General features: G+C 40.5%; 1 protein-coding gene across 1 annotated transcript in view; it reads left to right on the top strand.

The window, feature by feature from the left end:
* Positions 1 to 22261, top strand: part of LOC144260770 (sodium channel protein type 5 subunit alpha-like) — a 98652-nt gene that overhangs the window by 4751 nt on the left and 71640 nt on the right. The window contains 8 exon segments of the mRNA XM_077809505.1: positions 647 to 763; positions 2789 to 2917; positions 5562 to 5653; positions 6572 to 6793; positions 15546 to 15609; positions 18228 to 18369; positions 19290 to 19487; positions 20512 to 20694. Of these exon segments, the coding sequence (XP_077665631.1) occupies positions 647 to 763; positions 2789 to 2917; positions 5562 to 5653; positions 6572 to 6793; positions 15546 to 15609; positions 18228 to 18369; positions 19290 to 19487; positions 20512 to 20694 (1147 nt within the window).

Raw genomic sequence — 22261 nt, 5'->3', positions numbered from 1 at the left:
GCCCTCAAGAGTTTATAATATAATTTTAAGACAAGACTCCACGAATGAGTGTAACAAATTGTAAAAAGGAAGAAAAAGGGTAGAAGGAGAATAGTGCCAAGCAGTGACATTTCCCACATATCTTCTTGAACAAACTATTCTTGGGTGAGGAACAATAATTTTGTGGCTCAAGTGTTGAAGTGGGACATTGACATCTGGGTTCAGTTCCCACCTATCGACTATCTTTGTCACCCTGGACAAGTCACTTAGGCCCAGAGACGCAAAGCTGTTTAGGCTCCTAATTTCCACTGAAGCCTTAATAGCATTGTGGATCTGGGCCTTTGTCTTCCTATATGTAAGAGGAGGATAAAAACAGATCTCTTGCCCCACTCTTCGTTGTTTTTATTTATTTAGACTGAGTTCTTTTGGGGTAGGGACTGTCTCTTATTAAGTTTTACATCTAATGCCTATTGCAATGGAGTCCTAATTTAGTTGCTTGGGTTCATTGTGGTCTGATGTCAATATGAATAACATACAAATAGAATTGTTAATTATGTCCTAAATTTTGAAACTAGATGTTAAATCTACAATGGCTTAAACATTTTTTGTATTAGTGGAGTGTTTCGATTACACTGTAATGTTCTTTACCTTAACTCCTGTTACTTACATTGTTCACTATTTTTATTATGTGCACTATTTTAATCAATTGTGTCTTCATGGCTATATTTGAGACTCCTAGGAAGTCTAAGTCATCCGTACCTCCTCCATGGAACAAGTATGTCGAGTAAGTATTTCTGTAGGAATTTATTTTTCCTAATTCTCTAGTTCTAATTAATTATTTATAGGGCCATATTCTGCTTTCATTTGCTGTATTATAAATCCAGAGTAAGTCTTTGGAGTCGCTTTGGATTTTCAGTGGGGTGAATGAAAGCAGAATCAGCCATTTAGTGCCAAAAAAGTGCTAAGTTCTTTTCATTATCTTTTGTCCACATTTAATTGTTCTAAATCCTAAAGTCCTCCCTTAATTTTTACACATTTTTTTTCTGAGGCAAGTCTCCAATCAATGTCATTGTTGACTAAGAGAAAGGATAAGGTCTTGAAATCCTTACTGAATTCATTTCTGTAATGTTGATTTTTACACAATTTGCTTTAATAAAATGGTCTGTCAGATGCTTCTTGCCTGTGGAACTTTGTTAATAAGGGGCCTTTTCTTCAGCATTGGCCAGATCTCGCAATTTTATCACAAATATCAAAATATTTAATGTTTTTTCTTAAAGCTTCAACTCCTGATGTCATGTGAAAACCTGAGAATCTCAAACTTCATTTAAAAAAAAAAAGTGTAAACTTCTATCCCTCCCAGTGTCAAAGTTTGAAAACATGAATCCTAAAAACCCCAACATCCACAGCAAAAAAACCACAAAAAATCTATTACTTTAAACATTTGTTTTAAGACACTATATGACTTGTTGGGACCTGACTCATGATTTTCAAACACGCTGTGTTGGCAATACAAAAAAATTGAGTACTCCAATGAGCTCTGTGCAGGAACGCATGTTTTCAGGGGCCTGGGATAAAATCTGAAACTGAGCCCCCCCATCCTTCCAAACAAATACCACTGAGGTGACGCTGTGGGAAACAGGGGGTTGGAGCGTGAGCCTGCCCTGCACTTACCCTGCAGCAGTGTCTCCTCTCCCTCTGGGCATTGCAACCTGGCATGCAGAGTCAGAATGCCACTCACTCAAGTTTGCAGCACCAGTCAGTTTGGGTACTCTCTCAAACAGAGGGCCTGTGTCAAACTACCCCCTTTGCCCCTCTTTGGGCAGCCCTGACTCTATGGGGTTGGATCCGTGTGCCTGCATGAATCTCGTTAACGTCAGTGCATCTCCCTGTGGGTGCAGGGTTCTGCCCTTGTGCAGCATGATGCAGATCTCTTGATCTAAATTAATAACTTCAGTCTGCCAGGTCATCCACTTTGCTAACTATAATATCTGAATAAAACTGTATGATTGTAATATATATCCCCATTTGAAAACCAGTGTACATCAAGAAGTTTCTCTGCAAGGGGGGGGTCAGAATTTAGACAAAGTAATAGATGCTATGGTATTTCAAACACCTTTCCCACCCCCACCCTCAGTAAAAAGGGCTACATTGCAGTCAAATAATTTCTGAACATATTTCCTGAATACCAAATGCCTTTAAAATTCTCTGAGGAGATCTCGAACTTGCTGAAATGATAAGTGCACTCAGAAAAGCCAGCAGAGCTTTTACTGCTAGTTTCCATTTTAAAGAAAATGCTGCCTTTAAAATTAAAGTCCTGTAAAGCTGTATTTCTGTGACCTTTTTTTCAACATTCTTTAAAGAAAGTGCTACCAGATACACAAGTGAACAACATACAATGCACTGAGCAGCCACTTTGACATTTTGAACCAGTGAAGAGATGGATTATTGTCAAAAAATTTAAAAGTGGACAGTGATTTGGGGTGGCTCAATTTAGGGATACCCAACCTGAGTCACTTTAAAATTTTAGCAAACAAAAAATTGTCCCATGTAAGCAAGTATACTGCAGACACAGATGTTGATAGCCACATGCAGACTGCTGGCAGCTAATATCTTAAGTTGCCTGTAGGAGTTAAGTCCTGATCCAATACCCATTGAAATCAATGGGAGCCTTTCTATTAACTTCATTTGGGGGCACTAGGTCAGGTTCTTGGGCAAAGAGACAGCTCAAAGTGAGTAAACTGCATGTGCCACATACCCTCCTCCATTAATTGCTAATGTTCTCACATTTCTTGGGCACTTCACTCCCCAGGTACACTTTCACGGCCATTTACACTTTTGAAGTATTGATAAAAATATTGGCAAGAGGATTGTGTCTGAATGAATTCACCTTCCTTCGAGATCCGTGGAATTGGTTGGATTTCAGTGTCATTGTTATGGCGTAAGTAAACATATATATTTTAAAGGGCTATCATGAAGGGTAAAAGTTATTTTTGCTTGTGTTTATTTTCTCTAGAACTTTTCACTAAGGTTTTGTACTGTCCCCTTAAGACACAACAACATTGTAAGGAGTGATAACTGTATCTAGTGCTCTTGTATTCTCTTTGTTGTATCATATACTGGATATCAACAGCATGCCAGTCCCACAAAAAGAGGCTAAGGGGATTGTACAGAGGATAAAGATAGCAACATATATGATACATTCAATGCCATCAAGTAGCCATCAGCAGCCCCTTTTCTGTGAAATAGGAAAAGGGTCTGACCTGACAGGAAGTGAGATGTAATATCTATACTGTCATGAAGTATCTGTGTACCACATATATGCAGACATCATGGTAGTCAGTGGATTAAATCTGGGATCGGCATCACCAAAAACAGTGTGAGCTTGAACTTTCTATAATTAGAAAGCAATAAAACCAAATTAATTAAGCCACTGTATTACAGGCTCCTCCTTTTACACAAGCTTGTCAAGAAGGTCTGCAATCCACAGGAGTTCAAGACCTATGGGCTGTCAAATTTGGGATGTCAAATTTTTCTGTCACTTTCTTTTAAAGTATAAATAACAAGGGGGAGGCGGAACTTATTACTCCATGGTTTGATTACTCCCAACTTGCCTGAGTGATGAGAGTTCCAAAGAAACTGGGCCTTTCAGTCCCTTGTATCTTTGTTTCCTTTTATCACAATAAGGCAATGAACAGACAATACTATCATCCATAGTGTTTCCAATTATTTCACTGTAGATAGTATGAAGTGTACTCCATACCAACAGTGGCAAGAGCTACTCCCTGCAGAGTTCCTCTGAGCTGTCTGCACAGACAGCTTCTCATTCACTGTGCTCCTAGTGAAAACACACTGACTGCAGCCCAGTCACCAGAGATGAGAGGAGGAACTTCCTACCACACACACAGACAGCCACAGGACTTTTTTAGTTCCACTAAATCCATAGGTCCCTTTTACTAATTCTTAGGACACTATTGACAACCATTCTAAGGGAAGGGTCACCAGCCAAGGCCGTGGATCATGCCACAGTTTCCCCTTTTGGCTATGTAACTCAGTCCTGAGTCAGACTTCACCTTCAGTAACCCGTTGTTCAAGGAAGGACTTTATTCATTAATCACTGTTAAATTAAAATAAAGAATTCTAGGCTTCAGTTTTCCTCCTCATCAGGGGATGATCCTTCTCACCGTCTCTCATCAGTAATTTGTCATCAGCCTCGTTTGCTTTCCAGACTCTGCTGCTGCACCCCACATCCACTCTGGAGTTCAGTCTCTTCTTCTGCTATTTCTCGATGGAGAGCTAATGTCTTAGATACTTCCTCTTCAGGATGTCTCTGTCAGCACGCTCTTTAGCTTCCTGCTTCCTTCCCAGGCTCAAACTGTAAACCTCTCTGGTCCAGAGGTGGATACCAACTCTCCTCCTGGACCTTGCTGATTGACTAGCTCCCCACTGTCTCCCTTCTCCAGTGATTCTGACTGTTCTCTTCAGGCTCTTACTGTCTAAGCTGCCATTCAGGGCTTGTCCCTACAGCAGCCTATTGCATGTCCTGTCGGTTCCTCCAGCCTGTAACAGTCACAGAGCTTCGCTAGAGAGAGCTTCCTCTTTATACTGTTCTAGCAGTCTCTGCCAGTGAAGAAGTGACTCATTCTAAATTCTCCAACTCTACCTCCCACTTGGTTGAAAGAACAAAAGGTGTGTGGGTGGGTAGGTGAACACGCTCGTGTGTGTGTGTGTGTGTGTGTGTGTGTGTGTGTGTGAGACAGAGAGAGAGAGAGGTGATAAACAGAGGTAGCAACAGGTAGGGCTGAGAAAGAAGAGCAAAAGGCAGTAACTGAGAGGTACTAGGGACTGTGTGTGTGTATGTGTGAGAAAGAGAGAGAGAGAGAAGTGGAGGTGTCAGATTGTTTTGTGGCTTGGACTGTTTGATCTGTACTCTGGGAATAGAGGAGACTATTACAGGGTGGAATTGATTCATTTTCTTATAGTGAGGAGAACTGATGGAATCTCCTTCCTTAGAAGTTTTTAAGGTCAGGCTTGACAAAGCCCTGGCTGGGATGATTTAATTGGGTCTGGGTCCTGCTTTTGAGCAGGGGGTTGGACTAGATGACCTCCTGAGGTCCCTTCCAACCCTGATATTCTATGATTCTATGACTTTTTTTTCCAGGGAGGAACCGTGATGTAGGAGGAATTGATAGATTTATTGTAACCTAGGGAGGAGGCAAACTTTGAAGTATTACTTGGGAATTTGATCAAAAGTAATTATTTTCTCCTTCCTCTGGCCAAAATATTTTTAATAAATATTTGTAATAATTAATGTGTTGCTGTTTTTGGCTAAATTTAGAAGCTCATGGTATTGTGGGATGTTGGAAGCATTCATAATCAAGCACTAATTTATAAGTATGTGCTATTTGAGTAATCAAGAAATGGATCCTTGATACATAATACTCAGGATGAGCCCTTGACATTGGGTTTGTTAATGCTCAAGATATTATATGCTCAGAAGGGTTAGAAATTAAGAAAAGTTGTATAAAATATTTCCACTGTTCATTCAATTTAATAGCATATTTTGTCATGTCTTGATTTTATAGATATGCAGGGGAGTTTAGTGATCTAGGCAATGTTTCGGTACTTCGTACATTCAGGGTTCTGAGAGCTTTAAAAACTATTTCAATACTCCCAGGTAAGAAGCCCAGATTTTTGAATATTTTCTGTCAACTACAAGTGATTCTCTCCTCCAACCATTTCATTGGTTTTGTAGGTCTTTTGTCTTTTTTTTATCTGAGTGACTTTGTGTTACAGAAACAACTGAATTTGTGGATGTGGTGGTGTCTCAGGATTGTTGGCCCAGTCAGAATAATTTAAGCACTGGAAACAATCTGCCATTTTAGTTATTTTGATTGTTCATGTTTTTAAGCATTTTGCTTGATTTTTATAATATCTGTTATACAGAAGGCTGTTCTAATAGTTCTTGTTGATCATTGTTTTGACTGTGCAATGTCCTTAATGACTCAGCAGACTTCTGTTTTATAATTAATATTTATTATTATTAGGTCAAATCCTATTCAGTTTTTACTCATTCCTTAATCAGGCAAATGAATTAGGTGTTTGCTGGTTAACAGCTGTAATGAAATTGAATATGGTTGATGGATCTGGTCCATTGGTCTCTTTCTGGTCCCCTTGTATTATTTTTCTGTATGTCTCTAGAGTTTACAAGTCCTCCCAAGGTAGCATCATTGCAAATTTAATTAGCAGGATATTTATTCCCTTTTCGAGATTATGAAAGTCAGATTCTCCCTGGTCCTTGCATGGATGAGGGTACAATTCATGCAGGAAGGACAAAAGGAGCCTTTTCCCCTCCACACACTCCATACTCGGTGCAAAAGTTCTAGGGACAATTGCTTAGACTAGAGGAAAAACTTCTTTTCTTACTTTGATTACTTTTGTTTCATCTGGACTATATTTGTATTGAAAAGATACATGCAACACTGGCCAAGTGACTATGAACTTGTGGATACTGTGTGTTGTTTTGACTCTCAAAAAGCATGATACATGTGTTTCAGTCTTTTAGTCTTTATACTGCTGAATTTTCTCTCTCTAGGACTGAAGGTCATTGTAGGTACACTTATCCAGTCTATTAAGAAACTTGCTGATGTGATGATCCTGACTGTTTTCTGCTTGAGTGTCTTTGCCCTCATAGGCCTCCAGCTCTTTAAAGGCAATTTGAGACATAAGTGTGTCAGGGATTTTAACTCCACCAATGGAACTATTTATTTGGATGACAAAAAATGGGGCTCCTTTGATGAGTTTATTAATGATTCAGGTATGTTGTCCTCTTGTTTCCTTTTAAGATGATAGATTTTTATATATATATATTGACTCCTGCACTGCAAATATATTGAAAATACAGATGAACTACTACCACAGCACAATGTTAATCTTTAAAATGCCAGAATGATTTGCAAAGGTCCAGGGATGATTTCTGCTATTGGTGCTACAATTCCTTTCTTTTTTCCCCCCATCAACCCATTATTGAAAACAGTGTTTACAAAGTTTCCAATAATAGTCATCTGTGTTTCCCAGTATGATACCATAGTAACTGAAATGCACATTAGCTCATTCTCTGACGTAATTTACAGACGTTTGGCCTTGTACTAAGCAGTTATATACGTACAGTTTGCTGTTCATTTAAGAAGTCTGCAGATTTATGTGTTCTGTTGTGGACTGTGAACAGTTTTAGCTGAACTAAATATTCAACTAAAATGTGTGTTTTCCTTATAAATAAGTTGTATATCTTTCTATTCCATATGTATTTCTTGACTACAATTAGTGCTGAAAATATGGATGTGTAGAACAGACATCTGAAAGCACAACAAAGCATCTTCAGAGGAAAGAAAAAATTTAGGTGCATCGAGGGAAGAAAGAGCTTTATGAGGAAAAAAGATCTCAAAATACATGAGAGAACAACATGAGAAAAACCATTTGCATGTGCTGAATCTGGGGAAAGTTTTACCACTGAGTGAAATCTCCAAATACACCAGGAAATTTAGACACAGGAGGAACTATCAATAAGCACTGTGTGTGGAGAAAACTGTACTTGTAAAAGAGAGGTTAAAATACACAAAAGAATCCACCCAGGAGGGATGCATTTTGCATGCACTGAATGTGAAAGATTTACTGAGATGGGATCTCTCAAAACTCACCAAGAATCCAGTTAGGAGAGAAATTATTTATATGTACCAGATGTAGGGAAAACTTTAATGGTAAGGGAATTCTCAAAACCCACTGGAAAAATCCACACAGGAACCAAGTCATTTACAAGCATTGAATATAGGAAGAGCCTCACTCAGAAGGCAATCTCTAAAAATACTAGTGAATTCACACAGGAGAGAGATCTTTTCCATGCAATAGATGTGTAAAAGCTTTGGCTAGAAAGAGGAATTTCAAAATACATAAGAGGAATAACATGAAACAGAAACCAGCAACCTAGCCCTCATTTTTTTCTTTTAATTTTTAAATGTTCCTTTACAAACATTAACTTTGCTGTGTTGCACATCATTTATATTTCATTGTAGGATACACATTTGTGGTTCATAATGTGTCCCCTTCCCTGAGGTGTGGCTCAAGCCTCCCCGGGGATGCATACTACTTAGAGTGACTTCTCCCTTCTCCTTGCATGGGCTGGTCCTGGGCTCTTTAATGTGATGTCTGGTGCCTCCACCCAAAGTGACTCTTCACTGTGCCCAGGGCACAAGGGGTGCTGTCTTTTCGAAAAATGACTAATGCTGCTAATGGGCAAGGAGTATAAAACCCACTACATAATGACAGAATAAAGCACATCTATACAAAGTACAGCAAAAAAATGACGCACCCAGAAATAACAATATAACAAAGGACGATTTTATTCAGAGCAGGAAAATGGCATCTGGGAAAGGAAAGCCTTAGGGTTAACTAATAAGTACTAACACATCAACAAATTTCCCACCTCCCAGCACTCACTACTCTTCTCAAACCACAGCTCCCTCCCTGGCATCTTCCCAGCCAGATGACATGCTAAGGTTGAATCCAGAGACCAGTGCTGTGAACATTGACCAGCATAAACAAACGAAAAAGGATCCTCTTACAGTGTCTTCACCTCTGGATGGGGCATGGTCATCTCCTGGCTCTTTAGTCTGGAGTTCTGTGGGGGTCTTGGCTGGCCTTTGGTAGCCAGTGCTGAGTTGGGTCTGACACTCTACACACTGCTCTGGATAGGGGTGGAACTGCCTGAAACCCTGCACTAGATCCCACAGCAGTTCAGTTCCCTTTCCGGAGAGTGGGAGTTAATCAGAGACTTCCTGAGCTACTGTCCTACTTTTTCAGCTCCTTGTTCTCCCTCCACTGCTTCCCTCCTACTGTATGTTCAACTTGGTCATTTCATGTTATCTTAAAAATAAATTGTAATTTTGGGGCAACACAACACAATTTTGGAGGCTAGAGCAGTGCAAAGCAGCCAAAATCTGCTCTAGGTCCAGTACTATTAAATATTTTCATTAACAACTTGGATATTGAAGTGGAGACTATGCTTATAAAGTGCTAGCAACTCCTCGGAGGGGTTACTAGCACTTTAGATGACAGAATTAGAATTCAAAATGATCATAGTAAATTGGAGAATTGGTATGAAATCAGTAAGATGAAAGTCAATAAAGTTAAGTAAAAAGTATGACACTTAGGAATTAAAAAATGAACAAATACAAAATGGGAAATAACTGGCTAAGCAGTAGTACTGCAGAAAAGTAGCTGGGGGTTACATTAGATCACAAATGAATATAAGCCAACAGTGTGATGCTGTTCCAAAAAAGTCAAATGTCATTCTGGGATGTATTAACAAGTATATTGAATGTAAGACATGGGAGGTAATTGTCCCGCTCTTCTGGGCACCGATGAGGCCTCAGTTGGAGTACTGTGTACAGTTTTGTATACCACACTTTAAGAAAGATGTAAACAAACTGGATAGGGTCCAGAGGAGAGCAACAAAGATGATGATAGGTTTAGAAAACATGATCTATAAGGAAAGATTGAAAGAATTGGGCATCAATGGCTATTAGCAGGATGGGCAGAGATGGTGTCCCTAGCCTATGTTTGCCAGAAGCTGGGAATGAACGACAGGGGTGGATCACTTGATGATTACCTGTTCTGTTCATTCCCTCTGGGGCACCTGACACTGGCCACTGTCGGCAGACAAGATATTGGGCTAGATGGACCTTTGGTCTGACCCAGTAGGGCCATTCTTATGTTCTTATGTTTTGTCTAGAAAAGAGAAGGCTGGGGTGGGGGACTGGGGGGTGCTAACAGTCTTAAAATATGTAAACGATTATACAGTGAGGATGGTGATCAATTGTTCTCAATGTCCACTAAACGTAGGACAAGAATTAATTGGATTAGTTTTCAACTATAGAAATTCAGGTTAGATATTACAAAAAGCTTTCTAAGTATAAGGATAGTTAAGAAGTGGAATAGGTTTCTTGAGAAGGTTGTGGAATCCCCATCCTTGGAAATTTATAAGAACAGGTTAGATCACATGTTCCCAAAGTTTGGGGCATGCCCCCCTAGGAGGGTGCAGAGGAGTGTTTGGGGGGTACAGTGGGTTCCAGACCAGCCCCCACAGGGGGGTGGGGAAGGAGCACCAACCAGTCCTGCCCCATCCCTAGCCATGCCCCGCCCCCCCCCCAGCCTTGGACCCCAGCTGGGGCTCCACTAACATCCCTGGCCCCACCCCCCAGCCTTGGCTCTATTCCTGGCCGTGGCCCCAGACCCACTCCCAGCTCCATCCTCAGCCCCCTTACCCTGTCCGTGTTCCCTCCCCCCACCACTTCAGAGCTGCGGCCCTGCTGCTAGCCCCAGCTCCCGGGAGGTGGCGTGGATGGGCAAGAGGGGGCGTGACCCTGAAAAGTTTGGAGACCACTGGGTTAGACAAACACATGTCAAGGATGGTCTGGATATACTTTATCCTGCCTCAGCATGGGGAAGTGGACTTGATGACCTCTTCCAGCCCTATATTTCTATGATTCTATACTGGTGAATCTGTCCCTTAACTTGCAGTTGACAAGAGGGCTATATTTAGTGAGACTGGTACTGTATGAAGGGGGTCAGAAATAGTCCTGTCTCCGAGTCTCAATGTCTCTGCACTTTAATGGCTTCCCCTGTGTTGCTGCCTCAGTTCCCCAGCAGTGCTACCTCAATGTGCAGTGAAGCCAAAGTAGCAGTGCCTTTCAAGCATGAATGCCCATGCCAACATCCAAACATAGAATCTTTAAGGAGCAGTGACAATTAAGCCATGTAATCTACGAGTGAGAACTGTTGATGTGTGTCCAGTCTCCCTCACATGACTGAGTCATTACAATCAATAGAATTGTTGCATGCAGATTAGCTGCAGATAAAGGGTGGTGATTGGTTGAGTACATCTTGGTACAGGAAAGTATATGGTACTGAAGTACATTCAGCTGTTAGGGGAGCTGGAATTTCCTTTACTTTCTGTTTGGCTAAATATTGAGTCCCCAGTATGGATGCCCAATGTTTTCTCAGTACTGAGCTCCTCTGTAGAACTCACTGCTAGACTTACATTAGAACCTATCATTCCACCTTCAGCAGCCCCTCCCTTAGTGGTGAAATGTTCATACTCATCCTGTGAGTCTCAGCACAGTGGGGAAGGATCCCCTACTTATTCCTCAAGGATCCCCCTTCTTATTCCCCTTCTTATGAGTTTTATGAATTTGAGAGGGAATCCAGGACTTCATGTAGACCTAGACACCATAAAGTTTACGAGGATACACATATTCTGGTACCTTTTCCTGTGGCCTCTGGTCATTACATGAATAATGTACCACCATGGCCATATTGGAACTATTGGGGTCCTTATTGTACAAGGCATAACTCCCATGCACTAACCTCCAGGAAGATATCCTCCTTCCCTAATCAGAGGCAAAACCGTATGATGACTGAGATGACACCACTGGATCTTCGAACAACAGAGGAACTTTCTGAGGAAGAACAATCTCAGACTGAAGATCTACAAGTATCTGACTATTTTGTCCTTGTCTTCAAGTGAGGTATTGATCCCCTTTATTTTATCTCATCTGAATGACTACAAGAGCTTCCAAGAACTGCTGAAGCAGATAGCTGAGTCCTCCCAGATTCCATTAGCAGAGATGCAGGAGTCCCCACAGAAATTACTGGACATTCTCCATGCCACAGTGCCAAAGATTGTGGCACTCCCCATTAAGGAGGCTTCTTTGGACCATGCCAGAAATATTTGGCAAACACTTGCGTTGATCATCTTCACCTCAAAGAAAGCTGACAAAAGATTTCAGGTGTCATCTGTTAGAGAAAAATATCTTGTCTCTTGGGTGATTGTGGCAGATAATGAGAAAAGCTGACCATGTCAACCAAGAATGACTCCTTGTGAAAAGGAACCAAAATGGCTAGATTTAATTAGTCAAAAATGTTACTCATCTGCCAGTTTAAAATTCAGAATTTCAAAGTATCAGAAATCATTAGCGTATTATGGTTTTCTCAGCTACAACAACTGTATGGATTTTTTTGATAAGCTGCCAAAAAAAATAGGGAGGCGTTTAAATCCTTAGTTTTGGAAGGACAGCTGATTGCTAGCATGTCCTTATAGGCAGCTCTGGAAATTGTTAAGTCTGCTTCGTGAACTATGGCAGCATCAGTGGTTATGAGGTGGATGTTTTGGCTCCAAAGTTCGGGCATTCCAACAGAGGTTCAATCAATTGTGGAAGATCTTCCCTTTGTGGTTCAAAACTTTTCAACACTAAAACCAATGATGCTCTCCACATGTTGAAAGGTCCCCAAGCCACACTTCGCTCTCTTATAGTGTATACATCTGCAACCAAAAGAAAACAAAGGAGACCTCATAGCTATTCTAAACAGAGAACATCACATGCATTTCTTTTTCCAGAGAAAAATAGAACTCCATAAAAAGAGGAAATGTTTCCAAAGAAAAGAATTTCTGCATCAGCCACCTCTCGATTCTACCCTGAATCTACAAACATCATTTTGACAGGTTGGTCGAATTCGCACCACAACCGTTTTGATATATCTAGACCCTTCTTCCACTCCATTTGGGAGCCATCTACACTTCTTCCCAAAATTATGGGACTCTCTAACAGACTGCTGGAAACTGAAGATTGTCTCAGTACATTAGTCCATACAGTCCCATACTGCACTCGCCCCTCACCCACTTCCGATGCCTTTTCAGGGACCCCTCTTATGTGAGACTATTACAGAAGGAACTAGAAACACTTCTGTCTCTCAGAGCAATAGAAGAGGATCTACAGGAATGCAAGAAGAAAAGTTTCTGCTCCAATTAGTACCTCATACCAAAGAACAAGGTGGGAATTGAATCCAATTTTGGATTTGAGAGGACTCAGCGTTTTCATACACCATTTTAAATGCAAACTGTCACTTTAGTCTTCATAATTCCATCTCTAGAGCCACAAGATTGGTTTGCAGCTTGTGACCTTCAGGTAGCCTTCTTCCATATTTCCATTCATCTGGTACACAGAAAATGCTTAAATTTCCAGACAGGACAGTACAATACACTACTGTATCATCAGAGACCCTTTGATCTCTCTTTATAACCAAGGATGCAATGTTCAGCAAGGTCTTAACGGTAGTTGCTGCTCATATAAGAAATCAGTGTTAGATTCTATGACAGCCAGAACCTGTCTGCCCCAAGACAAATTTGAAACCATGTCTAGTCTTATTACTCAACTTCAAACAAATCTACAGATAATAGTAAGGACGTGTGTAAGTCTACTCAGACACATAATTTCCAGAAGGTTCACTGTGCTGATTGCCAGAGTACACCTAGGCTGCATGCAGGGTTGGCTAAAATCAGTGTATGCACCAAGTTGATCCCTCAAGATGTTATTTCCTCACTGAATTGGTGGAAAGATCTTGTGACAGATGCATCACTTCTGGGATGGGGAGTACATCTGGATCACATGGCAAGTGGACTTTTGAGGCGACTCTTACATATAATCGTATTGGAACTCAGTGGTTTGCAAGGCCTGGAATTGTTACCTCTGATTCAAGGATTGTCTGCCCAAATTATGACCAACAACATGACTCATGTTTTATAGAAGCGGGGGGGCGGGAGGGGGGAAGGAAGCATGATCATCCCGCCTTATGCCAAGAGGTGGTTTGATTATGGAATTGGTGCATTTGACACCAGATATCTCTAGCAGCAGTTCACTTTCCAGGTCCGCTAACACTCTGGCAGACAATTTAAGAAGGCTTTTCTCCTCAGATCATGACTGGACAAAGTTCCTTTGATTCCCACGGTACTCAGAAAGATCAAGCAAGGCACTGCCAGTGTCATCTAGATAGCTCCCACTTGGCGGAGGTTGTTTTGGTACCTGGAGCTGATAGTTTCTCCAAGACCTTTACTCCAAACATTAGATGTGATATCCCAAGACAATGGGAACATCCGTTGTCCAACCTCCTCCTCCCTCCATCTCATTGCATGGCTAATGGATGGATGTCAGATAGAGAGAGGTTTTTTTTTTTTTCAGATGTCCTGAACATTCTGATAAATAATAGGAAAAATTCTACCAGAGAAACCTACACTGCTAAGCAGAAAAGATTTACAACAGGGTACATACAGTATCAGTTATGCCCTGTTAACACAAAGATACCTATCTTGGGCTATTTACTCTCTCTAAGGAACTCTGGACTTTTGATTAGTTTTGATAAAGTCCACATGACAGCCACCACTGCATATCACCCTCCTATGGAAGGCAGTAAAGAGCCTTCCCACTGCTCTGTCTAAATTCCTGAGACCTATGGTTTTTCTACCAGTAAAGAAACCTCCCCTATCTCCCCAGGACCTTAATGAGTTTTCTTGCAAGCTTGCAAGTTTGGTGGATCCTCCATTCGAACCCCAAGCAACATGTAGCAATTACATCAGCCTGGAGAATTGGGGAGATACAGGGACTCATGGCAGGTTTTCCCTACTGATAAGGTGTCTCTTAGGCCAGATCCAAAATTCCTTCCCAGGGTAAATGCAGAATTGCATTTAAATCAAAATGATTCATTTATCCATATTCTTTCCAAAACCACATTCTAACCAGGGAGAGTCCAGATTACATATGGATGTTAGCAGGTCGCTAGCCTTTTATTTGCAAAGGACAACGCCCTTCAGAGCTTCCCCAAGGCAGTTTATATCATTTCCTGACACAATGAAGGCCAACCAATTCCTGCCCAGAGATTATCTTAATGGGTTTTGGGGTGAATTAGACCTTATTATATTTTAGGTAGTTTATGTTAATGTAGAGCCCATTCTGCTTGGGCACTGGCAGCCTCTTCTGCATCCTTGCAAAGCATCCCCATTTTGGATCTGTCCAGCAGCTACTTGGGATTCAGTACATACTTTTATCAAGCATCCTTCCATAGCGGAAGCATCCATGTTGTTCACTTCTTTTGGAAGAGTTGTGCTGAAGTCTCTGTTTAGGTAGACTCTGAATACTCACCTCCTCATATCAGATCACTGCTTGGGAATTGCCAAAAATAGTATACATATAGGGAGAAACTCTCACAGAAGAAAGATGTTTAACTTGTACAGTAACTGGAGTTCTTCAAGATGTACTATCCATATAGATGCTATATGACCTGCCCTCCTTCCCCACTACTACAGAATCCTATTACATGTGGATTCTGTAGTTGCAAAGGAACTGTCTGGTGTGCATACACTACCCTTGATACAGGATCACAAGGACATTCAGGGCACATGTGCAGACCAAATGGCCAAAAGACTCCAATCTCTAATGCAAGAGATGCATGTGAACCAAGAGTGGAAATATATATATGCACATGCGCGCACACACACACCTCAAAGAACTCCAGTTATTGTACAGGTAAGTAAATTTTTGAATTACTCAAATGTCTGTTTTACCTTTTGTGTCTATGTGCCCTTGCCAATATTTATTTCACTGGATATTTATCATGTTATATTAATCTAGGAGGTACATGTTAAAAAGTATTTTGAATGTATTATGCTTTCATTTTTCTTGTAGAAAATTTTTTCAAGAAGAATGGCACCATGGATATCTTATTGTGTGGCAACAGCTCAGATGCTGGGTAAGTGCAGTTAACCTTTCTTGGTTCTAAACTTTTTTGTTTGCTTCAGTACTTTTTGGCTTAACTCAGCCCAGCAGTGACTAATGTGAAGAGCAAATTTCAAGTTCCTAAAGACAACAAAATGGGAGCAAGGATAATAAAAATATAACAAATAAAAGACAGTTTAATGAATGACAGGGGATAGAGTTTGAGCCCCTGGTTTCTATACTCAGATCTAAGTTCTTCCTCGGCCTTCTGGCAGATGTTCTTGCAATTACTTTAACTTTCTTCTCAGAAATGTATTTAATACACTTCCATTTAATGAATTACATTTCAAAAGAATGAGAGGTGGAGATGGAAGTAGGGTTAACTTCAGTGTTTTCATTTCAGAAAAAAATAAAATTTAACCCAAATCTGTTCCTACCCTGAGGGTGTAGAAGGATAGGACTGACAAATAGGCAGGGGGGACTCAGCTGCACTTCCTCTCCTCTACCCAGGACATCAGACAGGATTTAAAAGGTCAGGGACAAGATATAGAGTGTTTTTGTTTCTTGATAATGCAAGAAACTCCAGCCCCCTCACAAATTTCAACCCTGCAGGAAGGAGGCAGAGTCTCTCCCCTTTCACTCACCATAAGAGGAGGAGGAGGAGAAGTGAGGATGCCAGGGGGAAGGGAAGAACTTGTGAGGGGTGTGGGCAGATGTAGGGGCAGAATTGATGGGGTACAGCAGATGTGCGGTTGGGAGGGCACACTGATCTAGGGTCTGGGTGTGGGCTGTGGGGCTGATCTGATGTTGGAGCTGGGGGACAGGCAGAATTGATGTGTCAGTGAGATGTGGGAACTCTGACCATAGGATTAATTTAATACAGGCAAAGAAATGTAAATCTGGAAGGACCTCCACTCTGAGGCAGTAACCCACTTGTCAGTTTCTCTGTTTTGGTAGGTGGAAGGGGGTGGTTTGCCCAAGAGGAATTGCCAGGGTTTTACTAAGGTTTTCTCCCTGACCCTTCAAGAACTCCCCAGGGTAGACTAACTTTGTTGACTCTTGGGAGGACACGGATACAGCCTTCCGATTGAAGGATTGACACTCAGGCAGTAATTCTTCCAAAAAAAAATCTTAATTTAATATATCAATATTCCCTGATACAATAAACCTTAAAAGCATATCTCAAGAAACAAAATACAAATCTCATTAGCACAGGTATGCATATCAAAGTACCCAATACTGCAATACCATACAGTTGGAAATAGCTTTTAAGTGGTTACATTCTACATGCCGTGATCAATCACATGTAGAATGCTGACAGCAAGTTCTTACCTAAAACATTAAAATTGTATACAGAGTAACAAACATACATACACAACGTCCAACTTTATCATCTCTGGCATACACACTCATATGTCTTGGTTCCTTATACTATGGTCATCATGCTTATTTCTCTATAGTCGTCTTTCCCTCTACTGCAGTCCATTTGCTCTGTCATGACAACCTAGCTGTCACAGCGCTCCCTTCTTCAGTGATTTCAGCTCTCTTCTGATCTTCCTTCTTCCTCTTCTGTTTCTCCAGAATCCCCAGTTGACAACACTCAGACGTTTAGTAGGTTCTAGTCTCAAGATCAGGCCCAGTGTTGTTAGAATTACTGTTAAATTGGGAACCCCGATGTGCACAGTTGCAACACTTACACTTAGAAAAACCTTGAATTTGCAATAGTTTCATTAACACAGTTAGCAAAATCACAAATGCTCCACCGAGCAAGGTAGATAGAGAGAATACAGAATGAGATCTGGCATCCATAAATTCACACCATCCCTTGCAAAAGCACCTGAAGTGTTAGTCATCCTCATCATGATTGTCATCCTGGCATCTCCCAAGGCACGTAGGCTCGGAAACAACTTTTATAATGTGTTACCCTGATGCCACTCTGTCTAATGCATATTCAGTCAGCCTCTGACTGTAGTTCAGAGTCTAAAGATAACCTTAGTTTACAGTGTAAAAGGCAGAAGGTAGGTCTTCTAAACAGTTACTCCAGCACCAATTCTTCCAATGATTTCAATCAGACTATGACAGGTTTCAGAGTAACAGCCGTGTTAGTCTGTATTCGCAAAAAGAAAAGGAGTCCTTGTGGCACCTTAGAGACTAACCAATTTATTTGAGCATGAGCTTTCGTGAGCTACAGCTCACTTCATCAGATGCATTGAAGTGAGCTGTAGCTCACGAAAGCTCATGCTCAAATAAATTGCCAATCAGACTATGCACATGTGTAACTCCACAGAACTGGGCCCGTGTTTAAGACAAGGTGCATTAAAAGAAGCAGAGGAAATGTTAACTTAGAATGGGAAATAATATTATATATATATACAAAATAATATTTAACATATTTTTGTGTACGTGTGTTTTTGTATTACTCTCTCTGCCCTTCCACTTTATGGCCCTCTTTCTCAACAAAATATTGTAAGGGTGTGGAGGATATTTGCTTAGCATGGGTTAGTGTTTGCAGGTCTCATGGAAGAAGAGAGTCCTTATATTTCAGTTGTAGTATAACTGAGTGTATAATCTGAGTTTTCAAAGGAACTGAAGCTATTTGCCTTTAAATTTAGACCTTTTAAGTTTTCATCACTCTTTATTCATCATCTGTAGCTCCTGTCCAGATAAATATGTATGTCTAAAAGTTGGGAAAAATCCTGATTATGGCTACACAAGTTTTGATACATTTGGCTGGGCCTTTCTTTCCTTGTTCCGCCTGATGACACAAGATTACTGGGAGCGTCTCTATCAACAGGTATCAGATTTACTTAATTCAAATATTAAATAAAGCAGTAATGTAGTTGGATAAATGTATAAAGTATTTAAAGTAAAAAGAGGAAAAGAAGTCTAAAACGATAGGTGAAGTCACAGAATAAGTGACTAAACTGTGCACATCCATATGATGAGAGTATTACAGCTAACTCACTATACGAAGCTTCTGCTGCTTTCAATAAAGAATTTTTACAAGGAAATTAAACATCATGAAAAACACTTAATAGCTTGTTGTATGATGGGTCAATAAGTAGAGGGCAGAAGATTTTACTGGCCTGGAGGAAAGATTCAAAACATGCTACATATATATCCCCAAAAAGGGGGACCACAAGGGACTGGGAGCGGTAACATAATACAAAGCTTTGCACCTCTGAATCTGACTAAAATTCTTCCTATTTAATGGCTGTTTGGCAAGAGCATAGCCTCTTTGTACTGCAGTGTTTGCCAGACTTCCTGCAAGGGGGCAACATAATGCTTCCACAGCCCTTTAAATGAACCCTAATCCCGGGGAGTGTAGTGCAGCAGAAGGGGACTGAGATGTCACTGTGCAGTGCTCCAGTAGCACAACAGAGCCTTCCCCTCAGACGTGCAGCTCCCTTTCTGTTCACCCAAACTGCGGTCTACTAGCCACCATCAGGAAGATCATTAGGGCTTCATTGAGGTTGGTAAGGAAGTGGGAACGGAAGCCCAAATAGGTTGTGGGGGTTTAAAGGGTTTTTTTAAAGCATTTTATTCAGGAATATGGAAATGTAACCAAGGTTTTTAAAAACACCTTAAAATAATATTTACTACTGTCATATAGTGCTTTACATTTTCAATATGCTTTATGACCATTAACTAATCTAATTACACTAGAAGTGTCATGTCAGACTCCTTACTTTAGTGTGTACTTTGTGCTTACAGACTCTCAGAGCTTCTGGAAAAATCTACATGCTCTTTTTTATGCTGGTCATCTTTGTGGGTTCATTTTATCTGATCAACTTGATCCTGGCTGTAGTGACTATGGCATATGAAGAGCAGAACAAAGCTACTATTGCTGAAACTGAGGCAAAGGAAAGGAAGTTTCAGGAAGCCATGGAACTGTTGAAAAAAGAGCAAGAGGTCCATAAACTATTCCCTTGTTAATGTTTGGCACTCTCCACTTGCAATATATAACATTTGTAGTGGTATTTATCAGTCCCTCCTTATCTTTGAGTGTGTATAAACAATGACACTGTGATCACTGATGAGAACAGGTGCCGGCTACTACCTTATTCAAAGTTATCAGAGTGCTTTCTAGAGCAAATAGAAACAATGCCTCACTCATAAAAAGTACGTGAGAGTAGAGAACAGAAAAGTGTGAGTAGTGAACATAAAAATGCAACATTAGTTCATGGTACTGTAAGCAAAATAGTATTGTTAAGGCTGACGGGTCTAAAATTCCACCAACCTGTAGTTTCCATAAGGACACAGGAATGTTTTTTTTTTTTATTCCATTGCTCAGCTGGCCCATTCTTGTGGGTAGGCTGGGTATTGAAACATACAATAATTCTATTCTTTGACAGCTTTAGAGTTTGATCGAAAGCCAATTGGAGACCATGAAAAGACTCCAGTTGACTTCAATGGATCAGGCTCCTAGAGAGCAGGATTCTTGTATATTTGAAATATCGGTGAAAACACAGATTGGAGCGATGACAGCAGACCACTGTGTGACTGCGGTCCTGAAGATACCCAACAGAGGTTGTGATTTTCAGTGTTTAGGTCCTCATTTTGGGAAGTGGATAGATGTGCTAATACTCAAATTTTAAACTGATTCTGTACAATCTGTAATATGTACACAGAAAAATAGGAGTTGATTGGTATGAATGATCCAAAGTTTTATATTTTGCCTCTGACAGGGGGAGTATCTGTTTGTACACAAACACTGCATGTAACCAATTGCTCAATTCTCTATATGGAGTGGGAAATCCTTCCTAATACCTTCAGTGAGCAGCTTGCACCAGAAACATAAAGTTAGTATTTTAACCACCTATATGAAATGATAATTGTTAACAAGAATTATAGAGCACTACAGTACTTCTCCCTTACTGATATCCTAACTCTGTATCTAGAGTATCAGCTATGTTTTTTGTTTGTTTACTTTTAGGCATTGGCTGCTAAAGGATATGATACAAAGTCACTTTGCTCCTTTGAAATGTCACCTTTACCGGCCGAAGAAGTCAAAGATAGAAGCAATAGGAGGAATAAAAATATGTCCTTAGGGATAGAAGATTACGGGGAAGATCGAAAAGTTCCCAAATCACAGTCCAGTAGCTGTCAACAAAACTCGGTAATGAATTATCTAAATCTAAAATCCTTATAGCTTTGTCAGTTTTAGAACAGAAATTGCTCAAAAGCACAAACACAATCCCATTAAGAAATAGAATGCTGTATTTATAGATATAAGCTAGCATTTGCTTCTTTGGTCTTTAAAGCTAAATCTCCTTTCAGCTGAGAAAGAAGCAGATAACATTTCACAGCAAAAGGAAAACTTTTTAGAAAGTTATGTGTGAATGAAAGCAGAGAAGATTTTGCTGTAACAGAAATATTTTCATAAACGTTTAAAATATATGTAGATTAAAATATGTTAACATTCTGTGTAATATTGGGAAATTTAAAAAAATACACTGGAACTGGAATTTAATTAACATTCCATAACAGACTTTTGCACTGATGCAGCCCTGCGCCCCTGTTGTACGTCTGGTGAAGACACTGTATGCTGATGGGAGAGCGCTCTCCTGTCAGCATAATTACCCTACGTCCAGGAGATGCAGAAGCTATGTCAGCGGGAGAGCGCTCTCCTGTCAGCATAATTACTCCACCTCCAGGAGATGCGGAAGCTATGTCAGCGGGAGAGCGCTCTCCTGTCAGCATAATTACTCCACCTCCAGGAGATGCAGAAGCTATGTCAGCAGGAGAGCATCTCCCACTGACATAGTGCCGGTGTGGGAAGAGCGTAAGTCGCTGTAACTTGCATCACTCAGGAGGCTGTCCTTTTCACACCCCAAGTGACGTAGGTTAGATTGACTTAAGCAGTAGTGTAGACTGTTAGAGAGCTTATTCCTTCACTCTCCCACTTCCCTGGTCCTTCTCGCATGAACAGAGAGCAACAATACCCAAAGTCCGAAGGTGCAAACAATTCGATGTTTATTGGGGTGAACTTCCAGCAAGCTTAAATACAAGTTCTTTTTCCCTTATTTTCGAATCCCAACTTACTTCCTGTTTGCCCCTAATTTATATAGTAATATTCTTAGCTATACCTTAAACAATCATTCTACTGAAATTTAACTAACCAATCCTAACATATTGTAACATGATTAGCTAACCAATTATATCCCACCACCTTAATTAGATTACAGCCAGCAAAATTAATTATACAGCAGACAGAAACAATCACAGAACCAGACAGAGACTATACAGACAAACAATGGCAAAGTGGGAACTATAATGACAAAACAATACAGAAGTGAGGATTTCACATCCCAGCTATTGATAAGTGAGTTCTTGCCAGACAGGATGCTATCAAACTAAGTTTCCTTTTACATTTTCTAGGCACTTCCCTTTCTCTGGAGGTGATAGGAATACAATCCTGTCCTGATAGTGTCTGACAGCCCAGTAGCACCTTATTTCAATGTGACTAGTTTGGAATGTGAGGATGTGACTGTTCGCTTCCTAGCTTATGGCTGCCTCTGCTGTTTAGCCAAAGGCCTTAGCCTAAGAACAGGGCCTCAGACTGTCACAGTAAGAGAAGGACCTTACACTGGCAGATAGTGATTTTGATTCTTTCTTTTATACCTCTAACTAGCCAAGTGATAAGAATACACCTAAATTCTTAAAGTACAGGCCTTTACAGACAG

Source organism: Eretmochelys imbricata, chromosome 2, assembly GCF_965152235.1.
Source record: "Eretmochelys imbricata isolate rEreImb1 chromosome 2, rEreImb1.hap1, whole genome shotgun sequence".
NCBI classification, from domain to species: Eukaryota; Metazoa; Chordata; order Testudines; family Cheloniidae; genus Eretmochelys; species Eretmochelys imbricata.
The sequence above is the reverse complement of the archived record's forward strand: the minus strand, read 5'-3'. Positions and strand labels throughout refer to the sequence as shown.